This window comes from Bos mutus, chromosome 28 (genome assembly GCF_027580195.1).
Source record: "Bos mutus isolate GX-2022 chromosome 28, NWIPB_WYAK_1.1, whole genome shotgun sequence".
Lineage (NCBI taxonomy): Eukaryota > Metazoa > Chordata > Mammalia > Artiodactyla > Bovidae > Bos > Bos mutus.
Genome location: NC_091644.1, coordinates 15,428,669 through 15,452,696, shown reverse-complemented (window position 1 = coordinate 15,452,696; position 24,028 = coordinate 15,428,669). Strand labels below are relative to the sequence as shown.

Sequence of the window (24,028 nt, the reverse complement as noted above, 5' to 3'; positions counted from 1 at the left end):
GAGCTGCCATCTGCCTATGTAACAGTTTACAGAACCTGCCTCTTCTGTGTGGGTGGCCTGTGGAGCCTGAGGGCCAGTTGGGTCCTGGGCACCTGTCTCTCCCAGTGATGTCAGCTGGGCAGGGTTTGACAACCCTGCCCTGAGGGAGCCACCAACTGAGAGCTGCCGCCTCTTAGCCAGGACCTGATCTCAGAGGGTCAAAGTTGTGCCTTGGGGTCTGGTCCTTTCTTGTCAAAACATAGAATAATGTTTCTTTGGTGGAGATTTAAAAGAATGTCATTACCTGACCATGACCTACTACCAAGAAGTTTAGGACTAACCTAAACTCTTCCTCACTTTTCATAGAAAAGGGCTTTGCTGAAAGCTTTTGGGGAGTTTGGGTTTTGGGGTTTTTTTGTTTTATTTTTAAAAATTGTTTATTTATATTTATTTTTGGCTGTGCTACATCTTCATTCCTGCATGTGGGCTTTCTCTTGTTGCAGTGTGCAGACTTCTCTTGCAGTAACTTCTCTCGTTGTGGAGCATGGGTGTGGGTTTCGGATTTCGGTAACTGCAGCTCACCGGCTCTAGAGTGCAGGCTGTGTTGCACCAGTGCACGTGGGATCTTTTCGACTAGGGGTTGATCCAGGGTCTCCTGCACTGGCAGGCGGACTCTTAACCACTGGACCAGCAGAGAAATCCTGAGTTTGGGTTTTTAAGGCATGAAGCACCCATCTCTTTGCATGGCCCTCAGTAAACCTTTCTTTGTTCCACATTCTGACATTTAGTATTGTTTGGACTCAGTGTGTGTTGGGCACACGGGCTTGTGTTTTAGTAACAACAGCGTTTAGAAATAAAAATTGATGAAAATCGAGATCCTCATCTTTATTTTTGTAGACTTTTTTTTCTTTTAAAGAAACAAGTCTATGTGGCTTTCCTATATGAATAAATAGTATTCTGATTATTTCATTTTCTGACCAATTTCACTGGAATAAACTATTTAGAGATTAAAAGGCATTTTAGTAGATATATCTCTGGGAATCTGGGAACAGTCTAGACTGCTTAGATCTAAAGAGAAGAAATGACATTGGAGTGATCAAAGAGAGTTCTCCCTTCTAATGCCTTACACCTGGAGCAGTTGTAGAAACATCAATAGCACAACTATATTTATAAATATCAGAGCAGAATGTGGCAGATGGTGATGCAACACAGAATCTTGTCAAACTTTTATGTCCCTAAAAAGAAGGTTTCTTTTAGTGCCTATTTTAATAATTTTAACTTGAATCTTACAAAATAAAGTTGACTCTTTATATTGTGAATTTCTCCTTGCAATTGAAAAAATTAAGTATGAATTAATATCTTGCTTCTTTGGTAATCTTTTTCTTTGTTGAATTAGACTGTGAATGACTGTTGTAGTAAACTGAGGTGAAAAAAGTAGTGTTTTGTTTTCCTAAATGATATTTTTCATGTGTTTGTGACATCCTTCTATGTTGTTAGATTCTTTAATGTAAAGCAAAACCCGATATTTTCTCTTTCTTCCTTAGCTCCCCATCCTCTTTTTCTCTTTCCTTCTTTCTGTATTTTTTGTCCTTTAGGACTTAATTTATGACTGTGTTTAGGGATTCTTTTGCCACCATTAGTAAAACATGCCTTTGGTTTTGTCTCAGTAGTTTTGGTGTGCTCTGAGGTTGTATAGTATAAATCTATACCTACATATCGTAAAGCATGCACTTAAAAAAAAAAAAAAAGTGTACCTTTTACACGTATGGACCTTAATGTGGTGCGTTGTCCCGTGGTATGAAATTAAACATGGTTACAGTTTGATGTTGTGTTTCTCCTGCCTAATAGTAAAGCAGCAAGTGCTTCAGTAAGGAAAACTGGAAATAGCAGGACTATTTCATCCAGGGGATAAAATTTTTTGCCTTGATTCTGTTTCCTGTTATTCTATTTGTAATTACATTTAAATAAGTATCTTGTTGATCAATTAATTAATTTTTTGGAACTGAAAAACAAAGTTGGGACCTCTTCTGGTGTACAGGTGAGTGCCTAGACTTTTTTTTTTTTTTAATAGGGAAGGTTTTTTTTTTTTTTAAGACTTATTTATTTATTTTTGACTGCACTAGATCTTCGTTGCTGTGTGCAGACTTTGTCTAGTTGTAGCAAGTGGGTGTGCAGACTTCTCACTGTGGTGTCTCTTATTGCTGAGCATGGGCTCTAGGCACACAGGCTGCAGTAGTTGTGGTGGTAAGACCGAGCAGTGGTTCATTAGTTGTGGGGCAGGGGCGTAGTTGCCATGTAACATGTGAGATCTTTGCGAAGCAGGGATTAAGCCTGTATCCCCTGCATGGGCGGGTGGATTCTTAACCACTGGACCACCAGACTTTTTGTTTGATTAGTTGGATAGTGAAGACGGTCTTTGCCGATTAAATGGTACAGTGGTACTGTCAACTGCCGTGTATTTTAAGACAAGCTTTTCTAGAGTATTTCTGTTTTCTTTGGTACTTTTGGTGATAAGGTATTTTGTAAAAGTGAAAAACAAGATAGTAAGTTTTTAGCTTAATATTGCGTAGTGGTGGGGGGCTTAGTGATGTTTTGTGCAGTAAAGAAAGCTGGAGAAGTGTAAACTTGGACTAGTTACCTGACCTTTTCAAGTTTCGGTTTCCTTTTCTGTAAAATGGGAATAATCGTAGTACTCTTACAGGCTAACATTCTTAGAAGGGAAAATCATGACTCTCAGATATAAAATAAACACATGCCAACAATTTTATTTAACTCATTGTTAATTAGTGTACAGGTAAGATGTTGCAGTTTATTTTAAGGAGAATTCAGGACTGGAGATACATGTGGTCCAGGGAATAAGTCTATAAATACGACGATGATGGGGTGACATTTCAGTTTTCATCTCTATTGATTTTAATTTTTTATTTTTATAGATAATAATTATTGCTATATATAATATATAATTATAAACTCCTGAAAAGGTGATAATATGATGTGTACTTCATGTTGCTGCTGCTATTTAGTCTTGTCCTACTCTGCAAATCCATGAACTGTAGCCCACCTTGGGATTAGCTTTGTCCATGTGATTTCCCAGGCAAGAACAGTGGAGGGGGTTGCCACTTCCTGCTCCGGGCTATCTTCTCAACCCAGGGATTCAACCCGCGTCTCCTGCTTGACGGATGGATTCTTTACCACTGAGCCACCTGCGAAGCCTATAATTAATGTTAGGGAAGAATAATTCTAATCTTTATATTTTCACAAATTTTATTAAGAAGAGCTGTTGACAAGTTCTTTGGTGGTAAAGAATCCACCTGCCAATGCAGGGAATCCAATGAGTTGGATCCAATGAGTTGGATCCCTGGTCTAGGAAGATTCCATATGAGGCTGGTCAGCTAAGCCTGTGTGCCACAGCTACTGAGCCTGTACCCTGGAGCCACAAAAGAAGCCACCGCAGTGAGAAGCCCACACACTGCAAGTAGAGAGTAACCCTTTCTCACCACAACTAAAGAAAGTCCATTGGTAGCAACGAAGGCCCAGCACAGCCAAAGATAAAGTAAGTAAATAAATATTAGAAAAGAATAATTGTTGAGTTGATAGCATAATTATTTTTCCTTTTTAGCCTGTTACTACAATTTATTATTGTAATATTTTTCTTCTGTTACTATTGTGTATTCTTTAAAATATAAGCATTATGAGGGCAGGCACTTTGTTTTATTCCTTGCTCTGTGTCCTTAGTATCTCCAGCAATCTGTGTGACTTAAAAGACTTCAGTGAACAAACTTTGAGTGATGGAAGTGATTAAGAGACATAACCCTATATGAGAAAACTTATTTTTCTTTAGTGCTCGATTCTCTGGTTTGTGCTAATTTTATTTAGTTTGTTTTTTTTTTGGACAGGCTGAAAACGTAGCATCTTTACAAGCATAAATATTTATTTTAATCTAATTATTAATTTTTTTTCTTTTAATGTCATGCATTGAAATGTTTTGACTGCAATATAAATAAAGTTTATAATAGTATAATCTTCAGAGGCAAAGATCTTTATTTTAGACCTGGTTATTCACTTTCATATTGAGTGGCCTTCAACTCTTTGAGCATTAGTTTCTTCACAAGTGAAATGATATGATAACTCAAAACATCATAACTTTATAGTTTATTAAGAAAATTAAATGTAATAATAGGCATAAATTACCTAGCAAGGTGCCTGATGCGTAGTAAGTGATCAAAAAGCTTAGCTTTGGGACTTCCCTGGTGGTCCAGTGGCTATGCAAAGGGTTCAAGTTCAATCCTTGGTTGGGGAACTAGATTCCATCTGCTCCAACTAAGACCTGGCAAAGCCAAATAAAACTAGTAAATAAATTAAAAAAAAAAAACAAGCTTAGCTTTTACGTAACTATTTTTGATTTGAAGGACTCACAGATGTAATGTGATGGTGATTTATCACATTAATAATAGATATGATAGAGTAAAATGTGGGACCCTAAAATACCCTTATCTAAGTTGGTATTCAGGATGTTTATAGTCTTTTTGAATACATGATACCATAAGATATTCACCATACCTAATAAAATAATGTCATGATTTTTACTTATGTTAGTGGGCAAATAAGCTAACTTCTGAGAGTTAAATCAAAGGTCTGAATTTTGCTTAACACATTTTATGCTATGTAAATAAGGAATTTTAAAGCATTTCTAAGACATGCTCATTTAGGGTTCCCCTTTAAGCCCTCAGTTTAGCTGATAATATCCAAAGTTAAGTGTAGGAAAAGAAGTTTTTAAAAGTCTTAGTTGAGTATAATTGCAAAATGTTCTTATTTCCACCAGAAGAAATTCAGAGTGTGTAAAAGAAAATTCTTAAGACAGAGTTTTTATTTTAACAGTACTATATGAATAGGCTTTTGAATATAATAGCTTATTGATAAAATTTTTGAATTTGTAAATGAATCATCTGTTAAAATCTTTAGAGTTCATATTAAATCTTAGGAAATTGTTCTTCATTCTTCATATATAGTCTGTGTATTGTAGTTCACTGTCAACTTTACAGTGTATAATAATGAATTGTTAAATTGAGAATCTGTGATAGTACTTTCCAGGTTCTGTTTATTTGCTTGATACTCATCTTTACTGTAAGAAAGTGAGCTAAGTGAATTCCCTGGCTGTCCAGTTGTTAGGTCTTGGTACTTTCACTTCTGGGGCCTGGGTTCAGTCCTTGATTGGGCAACTAAGATTCTGCAAGCTGAGTGGCACAGCTAAAACATAAAAAAGAGTGAACTAAACTGTTTGTTTCCTAGGACCTACCTTGTGCATTGCTGCTTTTTAGGTGACGACACACTCTGAACTCCCCACTCCCCACTTGTTTCTTTTGTTTTCCCCCTCAGAGGCATTGTTGCCATCCATTAAGAGCCAATAACTTCCTATTTTCTAATTTTATTCCTGTACCAGTCAAGATACTCATTCCTTCTTTGACATTTTCAGGACATTGTATTAACATTGATTTATAAAATTATTTGATTATGTATCTGTTTAATATTTATATTGGGCTTCCCAGGTGGTTCAGTGATAAGAATCTGCCTGCCAAGCAGGAGACATGGGTTCAATCCCTGGGTCTGCAAGATCCCCTAGAGAAGGAAATGGCAACCCACTCCACTATTCTTGCCTGGGAAATCTCATTGTTAGAGAAGCCTGGCAGGGTGCAGTCTATGGGGTCGCAAAAGAGTTGACCATGACTTTGCAACTAAACAACAGCAACAATATATTATTAAGAAATGAAAGGCCTGAGTTTTTTGTTAATGGAATTTGAAATAAGTGCAAGGTAAATAAGATAAGGAATATTTTCTCTTTTTAAAATTAGACACTTGTATGGTTGGCCGTAAAGATAAATATGTATGCATGTATACACAGGGGTTGGTGAGATAAATGAAGAATTGACCTAAGGAACCCTATTTCATTCTATTCTCCTACCTGAATCCCTCCCATGTAAAGCATTTAGAATCCAGTATGCAGTGATACAATCCTTGAACTCATTTTCATAGATCTTACTTGGTAGTAATTGCTGTCCATTCTATCATGAGCTATAATTTCCAACTTTTCATAAAGTCTCTGCATGAAAATTAGCAGCTTTCAAATAAGCAGGAAGAAGATTGGATGGTTGGTTGGAAGTTAGCTGACCATTGAGAAGCTCTGTTCTTGGTAAGAGTGGCAGTTTGATTGCAGGTGGTGTATAGTTCAATTGATGAGCTTTGCTGTTTAATCTTTGTGTATTTAGAAGTGATTTAACAATATGTAACAGAAAAATAACATTTTTATAATTAAAAAATTTGCGATCTGACAAAATGAGCTTAGGTTTGATTTTATGAAAGCAATACCAAGTATTATGCTTTATGAATATGGCATACAGTTTATGCAAATATGAGCAATTAAATAATAGTTCCTTGTATAGATCAGGTTATTTTCAGTTAAGTTCAGAAAAGTAAGTTTTCCTACTTATGGAGCACTAGGTATTCGCACTTTATGTAAAGTCATCACTTTCTCTTGTGTTAAAAATTGAATGAAATGTTCATTGGGTACACTAATGCAATTCACATTTGAAAGTAATCTTTGAACCCTAAGAGTTATCTAAAAATACTGGGGAACTAAACTACTTTTTATTACTACTTTGCTACTATGTAAATGTGAAGCATTTACATAAATATATCATTTATCTTAAATGGTGAAAGATTTTAAACCTCTAAGTATATAGAATACAACTTTAAATTATTTAAAATCGTTCATTTTTCCTTCCCTAAACTTACAGATTTAATCCTACCCTGTGGAAGATTACACTAAATGTGAAAGATCATAGTCACTAATAATGTAGTTAGTGTTGCAGTTATTTTAAAAGCAGAAACTATCAATTTTTAGCCATCTCCTTTAAGCACCTAAGGGTTGAGGTTTAATTTTATAGCAGCAGTGACTGCAAGTACATGGCTTGGGACATGTACATAGCTGACTTGAGAGGGCTCATACTTTTGCATTGACTATGTAGTAAGTGGAGTAGCAAGCTCAGCCATTGGGCTCTTCTGTGTATAATTACACCTTTCATATAGGAAGCTGTAGCAGGTTGATGCTTTATCCTCACCCCCTTAAGGGCTCCTTAACATTTTTTCAAATGGCTTTGTTAAACTTAGAACTCATGTTAGAAAATTGAAATGTAAAGAAAAGAAAAAAAATGACAATTTTTTTTTTCTTTCCAGTTGTATGTGAGTCGGTGTGTGTGTTTATATAGTTGTTACAATTGGAGAACTTGGAGGAGAAAACGTTTGCTTTGTTTTTAAGGGAAATTCAGTTTGTGTCATGTAGGTTTATAGAATGACCAAAACACAATGTTAGGGAGAGTAATGTAAAAAGAATATTGAAAATGAAGGAAAATGGACTACGAACAGTGTATTTCTTGAATATGGTGCTTAGTTCTGGTAACCATATATATATTTAGATGACATGACAAACTTGTTTGGATGACGTTGGGCAAGTCATCCAAACAAGGCTTCCTGCTGGGCTCAAATGGTAAAGAATATTTATGGACCACTAGGGTTTCCCTGTGGTCAAACAGTAAAAAATCTGCCTGCAATTCAGGAGACCTGGGCGCAATCCCTGGGTTGGGGAAATTCCCAGGAAAAGGAAATAGCAACCCACTTCAGTGTTCTTGCCTGGTGAATTCCGTGAAGTGAGGAGCCTGGCGGGCTACAGTCCATAGAGTCGCAAAGAGTCAGACGCAACTGACTGAATTTCACTCTTTCCTGTGCCTCTGTTGGCTCATTTGTCCACTGTAAAAGCACACTGTACACTTGGCTTTGTGAGGGTGAAATGTAAAATATAAGAAGAGTATGTACTACTCAATAAGGTGCTGGCACATAAAATCATTTCACAGATGTTCTTAAACTTCAGTATCATCATTAAAGATTATGTGATTTAATTTTTCAGTGTTTTCATAACATATTTGTATGAATAAGTGGTACACACTGACATATTGGCACTGTTCAGAGCCATTTTCAAAATAGTCCTTTAGTTATACATTCAATTGCTGTTTCTTATTTTAGATACAAATGTAAAGATTGAGATATGTGTTGTTATCTCATAAAAATTAAATTCCAGTTCTCTCTGTCATTCTTTAGGTAAATGATAAAAGTTTGTCAGAAATTCCCTGGCAGTCTGGTGGTTCGGACTTGGTGCTTTCACTGCTGAGGGCCCAGGTTAGTCAGTGAACTAAGGGAGAAGGCGATGGCAGCCCACTCCAGTACTCTTGCCTGGAAACTCGCATGGACAGAGGAGCCTGGTGGGCTGCAGTCCATGGGGTTGCTAAGAGTGGGACACGGCTGAGCGACTTCACTTTCACTTTTCACTTTCATGCACTGGAGAAGGGAGTGGCAACCCACTCCAGTGTTCTTGCCTGGAGAATCCCAGGGACAGAGGAGCCTAGTGGGCTGCCGTCTATGGGGTCACACAGAGTCAGACACGACTGAAGCGACTTAGCAGCAGCAGTGAACTAAGATCCCACAAAGCCATAAGACAGGGCCAAAAAAGAAAACTTGTCTTACACAGTTATAGGCATCTTTTTATTTAATTTTCTAATCTTCTATTTGTATTTCCCAAAATGCAATATGTATGTTTCGGCTTTTTAAAAGTATCGCTCTCAAGTTCTTTGACATTCTTATATTTAAAAGGTGGGGTCTAATTTCCCTGTTCCTAAATATGGGCCAAACTTAGTAACTAGTTTCTAACAAATAGAATGTATGGCATTGATGATGTGCTATTTCTGAGGCTAGGCCCTTAAAGGTATTATTGCTTCCACATTATTTTCTTTTGGATGCCCATAGTAATAAAGTCAACTGGTATGTCATGAGGATACTTAATCAGTCAGTGGAGAGGTCCACATGGGAAGGAACTAAAGTTTCCACCACCAAGGAGCACCAACATGCTAGCCATGTGCAGGAGCCAGCCCCAGTCACCATAACCTAATGAGATACTCTGAGCCACAACTCCTCTGTTAAGCTACTCCCAAATTCCTGACCCATTAAAAACTTCATAAGGTTATGTTTCTTATTTTAAGCCACTGTGTTTGGTAGCAACAGATAACCAAGAGTCACCGAGTCCAAATTTTTACATGTACAAGACTATGTAGTGAAAAGTAGGTTTTCTTCCTGTTCCCATACTCTGCTCACCCAGCTCATTTAATTAGATGTGATTCCTATAACAGATTTCTTGTATCCTTCTAGAAATATGTTATTCTTTTACAACTATGTGCATATCTGTCAATGTGTATTTTCTTCATGTGTTATACTATATATACAGTTTTGTATTTTCAATTTTTTTCTTAATAGTATATCTTGGAGATCGTTCCATATCAGTATGAAATAAATCTGGCTGGTTCTTTTTAATGGCTATAATGGTCCATTCTGTGATAGTATTATAATTTGATTAATTACTACTTCTTGACATTTAAATGGTTTATAGAGATGCTTTAGGAGTGCCTTAATATACATGTTGTTTTCCATTTGTATGTCTTTATAATTTAGTTTTAGAAATAGAATTGCTGACTGAAAGAGTATAGACATGGTAAATTTTTATGCAAATAAGCAAATTTGTCCACATAAACATTTTACCAATTTTTATTTCCATCAGAACTGAATGAACATGTTTGTTTTAGTACATCCTTACCATTCAGAGTATAATTGGGATCTTCTTTATCAATATGCTATATAAAAAGAAGATCTCATTGAAAGTTTACATTTCCATTTCTCTGGATGACATGAATTACTTGGATGGAGTAAACTATTTTCTGAGAGAAATAAATCACCAAAACTCATTCTAAAAAGAAAAAAATCTGAGTGGTATAATGCTCATATGAGAAATACAGATTATCAACAAGCTTTCTCTCCACAAGTGTGAAAATCCCAGATAATTTTGCTTAGACAATATACCAGACTTGTGAAGAGTAGATTATTTGAAGATAAACCATTGAGCAGTGTAGGCGAAAAAACCTTATAGATTCTTTTCTTTCAAGCCTGTCTCACATTGATACCATAACCCAACAAGGAAAGCAGAAAGAAAAAGAAAGAAGCAGACATAAAACTAAAAGTGTAGATTAATACTATTTATGACTATTGTGAAGAAAAGCCTCAAGTACAATATTTGGAAGTAAATTTCAGTTTAAATTTAGTACCATGTTAATAATTGTCAGTGACCAAACTGAGAAATAGGATTAATTCTGGGAATGCAAGGATGGTTCATTGTGACAAAATCTATAATTTGGACCCATAGTAATAAAACAAAGGAAAAATAGGATCTTCTCTGGAGATGCTGAAACAACTTCCATTAAAGAAAACAGGTGTATGTTTCCTTAGTACAGTCTGCCTCTTTTATTTCTAATGACAGTATCATATTTTGTAGATAAAATGGAAAAATAATTTAGCACTACTTTTGTTGAGGGAATTCCCTGGTGGCTCAGACTCTTAAGAATCCACATGCAGTGCAGAAGTCATGGGTTCCATCCCTGGGTCAGGAATATCCCCTGGAGAAGGGAATGGCTACGCATTCCAGTATCCTTACTTGGAGAATGATGACCGAGGAGCCTGGCGGACTACAGTCCATGGCGTTAGAGAGTCAGACACGACTGAGCGACTAAGCACACACGCACGTTTATTGTGTCTTTTGTGTAAAACCTCAATAGAATGAAGTAAATACTGTTGTCAACAAAGAACTAATACATTAGCTGCATTTAAAAGTAAAATGTTGAGGTGCTTATATAAACAATGCTATAAACTAAACCTCATTTACAATAGCAAACTAAAAGATAATACAGCTTTTGGACAGACATTGGTCTTTATTTTTGTTTTCTGCAATCTCTTTGCCACCAATATTCTTTGATATTTCCTGTTTTTATTTAAACATTCTTTTTTTCTGCCCTTATTTTTATTTCTCTTTGTTTTCTCTCTACTCCCATTGTTGTGTGACTTTATATATTCATTACTTTGAGCTATAAGAATAATTTAATACCAGAGACATTACAGATAGGAATATTACAATGCGTACAGAAAATACTACTATTATTATAATTTACTATTGTTGCTTACATCAAGAAGTACAAAAATAAGCTATTCATGGGCTAATTTTTGTTCTTTACAGATGCAGGGAAATGCCTAAATTTCAATCTTATTGATGTGTTTTCCAAGTTTTAAATCATGCTTCTAGTTTTGAAAACCATACTTGATTTTTATTTCTCAGAAATATGATACTCTAAATACATTGATAAATGATTATTTAAGTAATTTTACTTCAATCAAAGTAGCCAGGCCAGAATAATTTAATTTCCCAGAAGAATAATGGAATAAAAATCAGTGGTAATTCTATGTAACATTAGCCTATATTTCTATTTCTTTAACTTTGAAATCATTTGTTGCCTTTAGCTGGATCATATTTCTTGAATTTTACTTTAATAATAATTTGCTAATGTAAAAAAATGCTATATAATGGGATTAGTAATGCCATACTCTATTAAGCTGATGCTCTCTTAAAAATTGTTTATGATAGCAATATAAAATGAGAGGTATATGTAGTTTTGAATGATCTTAACATTACTGTGTATCTTTTTATTTAAGTTTAAAATATACTCATATTGTTTCTATCACCAGTATTTTTCTTTTAGTGGTTAGCACAAAGAGCTATATTATGATGGTGAGACTATGAAAAGGTAAATTTATGGTTAGTTTCCAAATCTGCTCTAGAGTTTATTACCATCTGGTCTCTTTGGAGACTATTATAATTATTCATGGAAGTGTTTTCAACACACAAAAAAGGAAGGTTTGTGTATTGGCAGAAAGCAAGAAATACCAGTGGTTTAAACCACATGTAGTTTTCTTAGAATTAGGCAAGGGAAATGAACTAAAGAACTAATTGAGAATCATTAGTAGTTATGTGGTTTGTCTCAACTTTGTCAGAATTTCATTCATAAAGAACAAAATACTGTACAAGAAAAACTGAAGGTCATAGAAATACAGTAACTCCATTTGGCATATTTTATTTTCATTTTAATCAGTGAAATGTTAGGATGGTCTCAAATCTTGGTGTAAACCTCAGAAATAAGATGAGGAATGTATGTCAAATTTGAGGGCTTTTGAAATAAAAGCAAAAATATATTCATGTTAAAATAATTATAGAGATGAGAATGCCTTTATTAAAGATACTTGTCTTGGATTTAATGCAAACATTATATTAAATAATTTTACATGTGTTCTGGACTTACGTCACTCTCCGGAGTAGCAGTTTGCAGTGTTTTAAGCTTAAGTTGATTTAATAATAAAAGGATAAAAAGAAATGTCTTTTTACTTTTCCATTCTCAGAGTTGGAGAGAGGTCTATAAAAAATGAGATGACAAGTCAAAAAATTGAATTCATCTATTTTTATTCAGCAATTTTAAACAAAAAATGGCTGGTGGGCTGGGAATATACAGGAAATTTAAATTTGTGATTGAGAATAAGAAATGCATTTGTGGTTTAAAAAAGAAATACCAGCATGTCGCATTAAAGTTATGGTATCTACAGTATTATACAGTTAGCAGGAAAATGTATTACATCAGGGGGCATGTTGCACTTTAGAGAGCTAGTGTGGGGATGCAGATGAAGAGAATAACTCCATAGAAGGCATGAGCATTAATAATCCAGTCAGAGAGGAAGAACTCTGCTGTCTCGCATGTAACATAAAACAGATGTTACATTCTATTAAAAACCTCCTTAACTAAAATGAATGTTTAGATCACTGGTCAATAAGAAAAACATGAACAATGGCAGTGTAATGATTTTGAAAATTTATTCCATTTGTCAGTTAATATTGGTGGTAGGGAGGGTGAAGGGAAGGTTGCTAAATGTTATTGTATTTTGGGTATCTTAATTTACAAAGCTGAAGGACAGCAGTGAACTATATTTGTTTTTAATTTATTTTACACATTTAAGCTCGTTTCTTTCTCAAATTATTGTAAAAGCCAACAAGAGATTTAGAAACTATGAGTTCTGATTTAATATGTCTGAGGAGGTGATTTAAATATATCTAAAAGTTTTAATTAATTAAATGAATGCTGGAAACGTTGTTAAGTAGTTGACAATGGAAAGAAGACATATGGAGAGAAGGACATTGGGGATGTTACCACAAGGTGCTAGATATCTTTCCTTTTTAAAAAAAAAAAAAAGATTTACCTTTTCTTTTCCCTTAATATTTTTAACCATTAGAAAATTTTAGGTGTAACAAGTAAAATTTTAGGTGTAAAAATTAGGTGTAAAGTACATGCAATAAAATTGACTTTTTAATGTACGGTTGTGTCAGTTCTGACATATGCACACAGTCATGTAGCCAGTACCAGGGTACAAGATATATTTTAGTTCGCCTACCCCAAATGTCCCCTGTGCTCTATTGTAGTCAACCTTTTCCCCACCTCAGCTCCTAGCAATCAGTGCTCTGTTTTTGTTGGCAGATATAGACCTCCTTGGCTGGTGTGCCAAGACCATAAGGCTCTGATTGCTCTCTTTCCTGGGACATTTCTCAGTATTATTTATACAGCTGGTGGACTTAAGACATGAGGTAACTGTCTCTTGCCAGACAAAGAGCAGACTTAGTTACTGTTTGCTATAAAATTGGTAGAGTCCCCAAGCTTTATGTTCCTCACCTGCCAGTGGAAACCCAGAGCATATATAGCATCTCTCTGAACCATATCCTATTACCTCCATAGGACTTGGAGCAAGGGGAAATAGTGCAAATATGCCTATATTTGAATGCCTTGCCTTGAGTAAAATAAAGTCTTTCCCTTTGACTCAGGAGTCTCATGTCTTCTGTCAATGAATTAGTACCAGACTTTTTTTTTTTTCTAATTAGCTTTTAAAACATGATAAAATCAAATCCCATATCTCATAGTTTTCTGTTTTTATAGTTTAACCTTTTACAGTGTTTCATATTGAGAGATCCAGCTCCTGGCTGAAAACCCATGTGTGATTTTTCAAGGTGTCATAGAGATCGACAAAGGTTTTATATGGTGGGCTTTAAATGGGAAAGCTGCCCTCCCTACTCCTCACTTGGTACAAAGCCAATCAACTGTCTCTGAAGGGAGTTGCAGTCAAGGACTCGTCCCACATGGCCAACCATGCTCATTCTTACACATGTCAGTATTCCTAGGCCAAGTACCTTCGTTTGGAAACTTGACTGGGGCTTTCATTGAGACCTGGCTTATATTTCTATGTGAAGACCTTCTTATTAGGGAAGTTAAAGAATTTTGAAGACACCTTTCTGTTCTGTGACTTAGTACTCAATACTTTTCTACACCTGGCCCTCCTTCCATCTTATTCCAGACCCAAGGTCTTAAAACTACTGGAGCCTTTTTTTGCAGACTCTCCTTGGAAGGAAAGTTATGACCAACCTAGATAGCATATTCAAAAGCAGAGACATTACTTTTCCAGCAAAGGTCCGTCTAGTCAAGGCTATGGTTTTTCCTGTGGTCATGTATGGATGTGAGAGTTGGACTGTGAAGAAGGCTGAGCGCCGAAGAATTGATGCTTTTGAACTGTGGTGTTGGAGAAGACTCTTGAGAGTCCCTTGGACTGCAAGGAGATCCAACCAGTCCATTCGGAAGGAGATCAGCCTTGGGATTTCTTTGGAAGGACTGATGCTAAAGCTGAAACTCCAGTACTTTGGCCACCTCATGCGAAGAGTTGACTCATTGGAAAAGACTCTGATGCTGGGAGGGATTGGGGGCAGAAGGAGAAGGGGACGACAGAGGATGAGATGGCTGGATGGCATCACCGACTCGATGGACGTGAGTCTGAGTGAACTCCGGGAGTTGGTGATGGACAAGGAGGACTGGCGTGCTGCGATTCATGGGGTCGCAAAGAGTCGGACACGACTGAGCGACTGATCTGATCTGATCTTGGAAGTGAAGCAACCCCCACGTTGGTTAAGATTCACCTGATCTTTGATCAGTGTACTGGTCTTTGGGGGGAACATATGGAGCAGTAGGGAGCTGACACTTTCTACAATTTAACCTCTTTTTTTTTTTCTTTAATTTTCATCAGAGTGTAATTGTTTACAATATTGTTTCAGGTGTAAAGCAAAGTGAATGTTACACATATACATTTATCCACACTTTTTTAGAATCTATTCCCATTCCCATGTAGGTCATTATATAGTATTGAGTAGAGTTCTCAGTAGGTCCTTATTAGTTATCTATTTTATATATACTTGTGTTTATATGTCAATCCTAATCCTCCAATTTATCCCTCCTCCCCTTTGCCCCCTGGTAACCATAAGTTTATTTTCTACATCTGTAACTCTATTTCTGTTTTGTAGATAAGTTCATTTGTACCTTTTTTTGTTCTTCTATAAGAAGAACAAAATATATACAGAAAATATATATTCTGTATATAATCTGTATCATGTATTTGTCTTTCTCTGACTTACTTCACTCAGTATGACAATCTCTAGGTCCATCCGTGTTGCTGCAAAGTAGTCTCTTTCTTGTAGTATCACTGTAAGTGATGAAAGACTTAATTAGTTTCAGTTTGATTTGTTGTCTTTTTTTAATTTTTGGTGCACAGCTTATGGGTTCTTAGTTCCCTAACCAGGAATTAAACCCTTGCTCGCAGCCTTGAAAGATAGAATCCAAACCACTGGTGTGCGTGCATGCTCAGTTGCTGTGTGGTGTCTGAATCTTTTTGACCCCGTGGACTGTAACTGCCAGGCCTTGTCCGTGGGATTTCCTAGGCAAGAATACTGGAGTGGGTTGCCATTTGTGTCTCCAGGGGACGTTCCTGACCTCAGGATCAAACTTGTGTTTCCTACTTAGCAGGCAGATTCTTTACTGCTGAGCCACCAGGGAAGCCCTGTTAATCACCTGGATCACCAGGTAATTCCTGGCTTGTCTTAATCAACTACGCTGATATCTGACAGACCATCTTTCTTCAACTCACTTGAGTTCCTGACGCATATAAATGGAATCATTTAGTCCATCAGTTCAGTTCAGTCGCTCAGTCATGTCTGACTCTTTGTGACCCCATGGACTGTAGCATGCCAGGCTTCCCTGTCCTTCACCAACTCCTGGAGCTTGCTCAAACTCATGTCCATCGAGTTGGTGATGCTGTCCAACCATCTCATCCTCTGTTGTCTCCTTCTCCTCCCGCCTTCAATCTTTGCCATCATCAGGGTCTTTTCCAATGAGTCAGTTCTTCTAATCAGGTGGCCAAAGTATTGGAGTTTCAGCTTTAGCCTCAGTCCTTCCAATTAATATTCAGGGCTGATTTCCTTTAAGATTGACTGGTTTGATCTCCTTGCTGTTCAAGGGACTTTAAAAAGCCTTCTCCAACTCCACAGTTCAAAAGCATCAATTTTTTGGCCCTCAACCTTCTTTGTGGTCCACCTCTTACATTCATACATGACCACTGGAAAAACCATACCTTTGACTGGATGGACCTTTGTTGGCAAAGTAATGTGTTTGTTTTTTAACATGCTGTATAGCTTTGTCATAGCTTTTCTTCCAAGGAACAAGAGTTTTTAAATTTCATGGCTGCATTTAGTCCATAACTGTTGAATTTTCTTTGCTTTAGTTGGCGCAAGTACATCAGAGATTATCATGCCTTTTGTTGAGTATGAGTAGTTTGTTTCTTTTGTGACTGAGTAATATTCCATCATGTTGATGTACTGCAGCTTGTATATCTATCCCTAATGGAGGAATACTTAGATTGTTTCCAGTTTTGGTGATTCCTGATAAACTGCTATAAACATTTCTGTATATATTCTTTATTAGCAAACATTTTCATTTCGCTAGAAGTGGAATTGCTGGATCACATGCTTCATAAGAAACTGTCAAAGTGGCTGTTATCATTTTACATTCCCACCAGCAGTATATTAAGAGATTTAGTGGCTTCACATTCTTGCCAGTACTTGGTATTGTTGGCTTTTGTTATTTATCCACTGTAACAGGGGTAAAGTAGTTTCTCATTGTTTTATTTATACTTCCTAACGATTTTGAGCATATTATTCTTTTTTTTTTTTTTTTTAACTATCTGTATACCTTCTTTAGAGCAATATTCAGATCTTTTTTTAAAAAAAATAAATCATGTTCATTTTTTGACCCTAGTTGAGGGTCAGAACGATATTCTTCTATATTTTCTTCTAGAAATTTCATTGTTTAATTGTTACATTTAGGTCTGTATTCCATTTGAGTTTTTGTGTTTGTAGAATGAGATAGGTAGCAATGTTTCTTTTTAATCCTCACTTTGGCATATAGGTATCCACTTGTTCCAACCATTACCCTTTGCTGAAATCTTTTTAAATCACTGTAATTGCCTTTGTACTTTTTTCAAAATCAATTCTGTGGTTGTTTTTCTGTACTGTATGTTCTGTCCCATTGATCTACATGTCTTACTCTGTTTCCAATATGCTGTGGTGATTTCTGTAGCTTTATAGTAACCCTTGATGTATTTGTTTTCTGTGGTCTCTATAATCATATTAAGTTGAATCTAAAAGTTGAAATTATTACATTTCACAGGTTGAAATTGTTTCCCATTTATATTCATGTGCAGGCATGCTCAGTCACTTTGGTCGTGTCCAGCTCTGTGTGACCCTGTGAACTGTAGCCCGCCAGACTCCTTTGTCCATGGGATTCTCCTGGCAAGAATACTGGAGTGGACTTCCATGCCCAGCTCCAGGGCATCTTCCCAACCTAGGGATCAAACCCACGTCTCCTGCATTGCAGGCAGATTCTTTTAACCGCTGAACCATTGGGGAAGCCCATTTATAGTCATAAACATCTATAAATTTTCACTATTGAATTTTGATTAATGTACATGTTAGAAATTGTTTTCAATATCCAAAGTGTTGTTAACTTACAGTTGAAGAGAATTTTGTAATAGTGACTGTAGTTAATAGTAGTAAGTAGAAAAATTAAATAGAAAAGGGAAAACTTATACATGTTGCTAGTTGTCACTACTTTTGAAAAATATTTTTATTTTTAGTGAGACTTTTTTTGTTTTCATAGGTGGTTTAATTTTTATAGGTTCTCCTAGCAGCAGAACCTAGGACAAGAATTTTAAAATGCCAATTTGGGACATGCAGGTGTCTCTCGAAAGGGTGGCAGGAGGTGATTCAGGGAAGACAGAGCAGCTCATAAAAAGTCATTAAGCCTACTATCACAATAGGATACTGGGGCTTTATCCTGTGGGGAAACTTTAGGAATAATCAGTGTTGATATTGGAGAAGGCAATGGCACCCCACTCCAGTACTGTTGCCTGGGAAATCCCATGGATGGAGGAGCCTGGAAGGCTGCAGTCCATGGGGTCGCTGAGGATCGGACACGACGGAGCGACTTCACTTTCACTTTTCACTTTCATGCATTGGAGAAGGCAATGGCAACCCACTCCAGTGTTCTTGCCTGGAGAATCCCAGGGATGGGGGAGCCTGGTGGGCTGCCATCTATGGGGTCGCACAGAGTTGGACACGACTGAAGCGACTTAGCAGCAGCAGCAGTGTTGATATCATTTTCAGAATTAACTCACGGAAAATGCAAGTATATTTCCTGTTACTGATTGTGTTGTGTGGTTTAGAAGACTGTGCACCTGCCTAGTGCCCACATGGGCACAGTAGCTTTCATCAGTTCAGGAGAAGATCCCTCTGGGGCAGAGAGGAAGCTTGTGGCATTTAGAAGCCTTGAGCCAGAGTAAACTGTTAGGTTCAAAGAACACGCAGGGACACTGATAGCATCTGTGTCCTATGCATGCTCTATGACTTCTAAGTCCCTTTTCTGGGTTATCGTAATAAATAACTTCAATCAGATCATCCCTATAGTGATATTTCCTAAATAAATTAGATTACACTTTCTGTACTTAAGTGTCTGTCTCCACTTTTTATTCATAAAGCTTCATTAAGTTTTGTTTAATTATCCTTGTCATACTATTTACTTATGTGAGAGACCTTATTAACTACACACTTGGAAATATTATTGTTTATTCCATCTTAAAATCTGTTAAAATGGCAAATAAGTGTATAATACATTTTCATTATCTTTAGCTATCAGAAGAGTGCAAGTTAAAAACATGTGAAGCATTGCACATCTTTAATTAGCTAACATTTTTAAGTGATGACAGTAACAAATCCTGATGAGAATACAGAAGAACTGGCTCTCTCATACATTGCTGGTGGGAATATAGAATGACACAGCCACTCTGGAAACAGCTTGACATTTCTTTTAAAATTGAACATACATTTTCATGACTCAGCAGTCATATTCCTGAGCATTTGTCATAGAGAAATGAAACTTAAGTTCCTGCAAAGGCTTCCTACACTGTATTCATAGCACTTTGTTATTGCCCCAAACTGGAAGCAATCCAAATAACTTTTATCAAATGAATGGCTAAATTGTGATACATCTGTACGATGAAATACTACTCAGCTTTAAAAAAGAGTAAAATATTGCTTCAGACAACAATCGGAGAAGGCAATGGCACCCCACTCCAGTACTCTTGCCTGGAAAATCCCATGGATGGAGAAGCCTGGTAGGCTGCAGTCCATAGGGTCGCTAAGAGTCAGACATGACTGAGGGACTTCACTTTCACTTTTCACTTTCATGCCTTGGAGAAGGAAATGGCAACCCACTCCAGTGTTCTTGCCTGGAGAATCCCAGGGACGGGGGAGCCTGGTGGGCTGCTGTCTATGGGGTCACACAGAGTCGGACACGACTAAAGTGACTTAGTAGTAGCAGTAGCAGTCAGACAACAATTTGCATGGATTTCAAGGGGGGTCACACTGAAGGTAAAAAGCCAGTTGCAAATGGTTATATTCTATGTGATTCTAATTATATAATATCCTTGGAATTAAAAATATATGTAGTTTTGAAATATATTAAAATGGTTGTCAGAGGTTTAGGGATGAAGGTGAAAGACAGTGTAAATAGAAAGAATCTTCACAAAAAGCTGTCTTGGTGGTGATGGAACGGTTCTATATCTTGATTGTGGTAGTTGTACAAATCTGTACACCATTAAGATTTTGTAAACTGTACACATACACAAACAAGAATGCGTGTGAAACCTAGTGAAATCTTAATTGGATCTGTAGTTTAGGATTGTACCAATGTCAAGTTCCTGGATTTGAAAATGAGCTATGGTTATATAATACATCATCTTTAGGGAAAACTGGGTGAAGGTAATGTAGGAGCCTTCTATACTATTTTTTGCAATTTCTTGTGAATCTGAAATTAGTATTTGGTTACTCGGTATGTTTTATTTATTGACATTCATTTACATCTTGTAAGCTGATTCTTCATTACAGAGTAATCCCATAGTATGTAATTTAAAGTGTTTTTTAAGTTAGGGCTTAAAAGACTATGAAACTAATTGTATGAAATTTAATTTTATCAAGTGTTTCCTTGTCTGTTTTAAACCTTTTCACAGAATTTCAAGGTTGCAAATATAAATAAAATAATTTCATTTTTAAATGATCTACTTCATAGACTAAATTAGAGAACACTCATGATTTCTTAAGAATTCTAGGTTGTAAATTAAAACATTTGGTCACTCATCTCATTGATATAAATCTATAATCTTTCCTACTTGTAACATTCTTTTTGGGTTTTTTTGACCTGTGTGTGCCCATTTCTTGAATCTCAGCTTAAATGTGACTTTCTTGTGGAAGTCTTTCTTACTCTGACACTCTTCTTTCAAAATCTTTGTTTCTACTCAGATATATGCTTCTATGCCAAGTCAAATTCATTTTACATATGTACAGAGTGATCAAATAATGGGAAAGTTAATCAACCAACAGTGTCATTTGGTATAAAATTTTGGAGTACATCCTAAATCTTAAAACATATTAATAAATTATTGAAAAGATGAGAGCACCCAACCTATTCTAGTGATACTTAACAGAGATGTATTTGTAAGTGGTAGAAGAAATATCACTCCCTGAGTGTAAGATCAATTGCTGTTCATTTTATTCACCTGAAGATAAATCACTTTTTCAGATTTTGCAGACTTTCCCTTTTTCTGAAAAAATGATATATTAAAGTGAAAGTTTCTTTACTATATCAATGCTAACTTCCTCTTCCTTTATAATACTTCTATATTGAAGGAACCCAGAGGTCAACAGTAAGTCTTGTCTGCTCTCTTTTTTATTTCAATGTTATTTCTAAACGACTTGATGAAATTCCCTTCCGTTTTGGAGGACCATTTTTCACCTGCGTATGAGGAAATTTAAACTATTTGAGCTGATATTAACATATTCTATTACTATAAATTATCTATGATTAAAAAAAGTATTTGTCAATTTATATTTATTAAGTATAATTTTAGGATTCAAATCTACTGACCAGAAAATAAATAGTGTTTTTTGGTATGATGAAAAGAAAAAGGTATATGATAATGGTTAATTATCTAAGGAAATGTTTTCAGTGTTTCATCGTGTGTCAGAATTTTGCACTGCTTATATTATATGAGGAAAAACTTGGTTATTTCCCTATATTCTCATACACTTTTTGACACTTTGACAAGTACGATAGTTTTTATTTCTGCACCTAGTGACTTTTCATTCTAAAAATATTGTTTGAACCAGGTTTCAGAAGATGTATTCTGGTTCCTAGTTTGGGAACTCTGCTGCTGCTGCTGCTAAGTCGCTTCAGTCATGTCTGACTCTGTGCAACCCCATAGACGGCAGCCCACCAGGCTCCCCCATCCCTGGGATTTTCCAGGCAAGAACATTGGCGTGGGTTGCCATTTCCTTCTCCAGTGCATGAAGGTGAAAAGTAAAATTGAAGTCGCTCAGTCGTGTCCGACTCTTCGCGACCCCATGGACTACAGCCTACCAGGCTCCTCCGTCCATGGGAGTTTCCAGGCAAGAGTACTGGAGTGGGGTGCCATTGCCTTCTCCTTGGGAACTCTATTACTATTCAAAACTAAGCATTTTCATCTTTTATGAAAATGAGGGCCTATGTACCATTTGTTTTGATAAAGTGAGTAGAAATATGGATTATTCTGGGAAGTCTAGAATATATAGTTTTATTATGTATATCTAGATACAATAGATTAAAGACCAGGGGATCAAAATAGAGTCAAGAAATAAATAAACATAACACTGGAAATTCTGGAAGAAAATATATAAAACTGGCAGCCAGGGGAGGAAAACTAAGAAATTACTATTTGTGGGAGAATTTTTTTCTACTCATGTGCTTTCTTACTGTTTTAATCACTTTTATTACATGTTATGTATTATGAATTTTAAGTATTGTATATAATTTTGAAAAATTAAAATACACTGTCAGATTTTTGTAAGAGCAATTTAATTGTCCATTTGCTAATTATACCAGGATTAATGTGATATGCAGAACATTGGACACTGTCTTTCAAATGCTTTTTTAAAAAAACAGTACAACCTTCTTCCATAAGAAATATTTCTTAATAAACTATTCATTAGACATACACCATTATCCTTTATGTCAGAAATTTACAATAAGAAAAATTTTATGACTGGCCTGAATGATGAACATTTGTCCTCATTTTCTTGTGCTCTGGCCTTTGTGATATCCAAAGGTACAGTTCCCAGGTGGCACCACTGGTAAAGAACCTGCCTGAAAATGCAGGGAACATAAGAGATGTGGGTTCTATCCCTGGGTTGAGGAGAACCCCTGGAGGAGGTCATGGCAACCTACTCCAGTATTCTTGCCTGGAGAATCACATGGAGAGAGAACCCTGGTGGGCTGTAGTCCAAACGGTTGCAAAGAGTTGGACACGACTGAAGTGACTTAGCATGCACACATATGACCTTTGTGATATCCGAAGTTACAGTTTTTTTCTTCCTTTTATAGTATACTAACACAAGTATATTTGATGCAATGTCCTAATGTTTTTTTAACATTTAAATTTTAATTTTTATCATCCTTTTCCCAAGATTTCTTACACTTGCCATACTATATTGTGTACATTGAAATAATTTCCAAAATTATTACTTTTGCTTCTTGCTGTCTCTGGTTTTGTTTTGCTATTTGTGGCCTCTTCAGAGTTTTATATATGTTTGGACTGACTTGTTGGAAAATCCACCATGTGTTAGCTCTCCTAATAGTTCCCCATGTCATGCAGCTCCTTACATAACACAAGTAACTATTCTTGGGGTTTTGTATATGTATTTATTTGACTGTCATTTTATTGAAAATTGTTTGACAGTTGTTTACTTATGAAAAATGCAAGACTAGCACGCTCAGTTTGTGCTGTTATAGTTAATTGTTGCTATATGGGTATTTTCAAATTTTAAAAGACTCAGAACAGTAAAATATGTACTTAGCACAAATTTTACCACTCTTTGGTACTTTTAAAACTGTGCTTTAACTTTTTAAACCTTTGTTCTCATGCTGCTTCAAAAAAATAATTTTATTGAGGTATAGTTCGTCTGCCAGACTTTTAATCATTGAAAGGGTACAGTTCCATGGTTTTCCCTATATTCACAAATATGTGTGGCCACCACCAGTGTCAATTTTGGTACCTTTTTATTACTTCAAAAAGAAACCCCATACTCTTCAGCTATCACTCTCTGGTTCTCCTTCATGTGTTTTCCACATGAATTTTGGAGTCAGCTTGCACATTTCTACAAAAAATACAGCTTGGACTCTGATTAGGATCAATGTGGGTATTGCTGGCCATATTAACTGTGTGAAGTCTTCTGACTCTGAAAAAGTGGGATGTTTTTTCATTTGTTTAGATCTTTAAATTCTTTCAACAGTGTTTTATAGTTTTCAGAAGTTTTTCACGTTAAAAGAAAGTATTTCCAAATATATTTTATTTAAAAAAATAATTTGTTTTTGGCTGTGCTGGGTCTTCATTGCTGTGTGCAAGCTTTCTCTGGCCGCGGCAAGTGGGGGCTGCTCTCACTGCAGTGCCTGGGCTTTTCATTGTGGTAGTTCTCTTGTTGTGGAGCACAGGCTCTAGGCGCGTGGGCTTGAGTAGTTTCTGCTTGTGGGCTCGGTAGTTGTGCCCCGAGGGATCTAGAGCACAGGCTCATTATTGG

The 24,028-nt window shown here is 36.2% G+C and overlaps 1 protein-coding gene across 4 annotated transcripts in view; it reads left to right on the top strand.

Moving 5' to 3' along the window:
• Positions 1-24,028, top strand: part of ADK (adenosine kinase) — a 549,091-nt gene that overhangs the window by 188,290 nt on the left and 336,773 nt on the right. For 3 of the 4 annotated variants that reach the window (XM_070364706.1, XM_070364703.1, XM_070364704.1), the window contains exon 5: positions 8,128-8,205. The exons of the other annotated variant lie outside the window; for it this stretch is intronic. In XM_070364706.1, the coding sequence (XP_070220807.1) occupies positions 8,128-8,205 (78 nt within the window). The remainder of the gene's footprint in view (positions 1-8,127; positions 8,206-24,028) is intronic. 4 annotated transcript variants of the gene reach the window in all.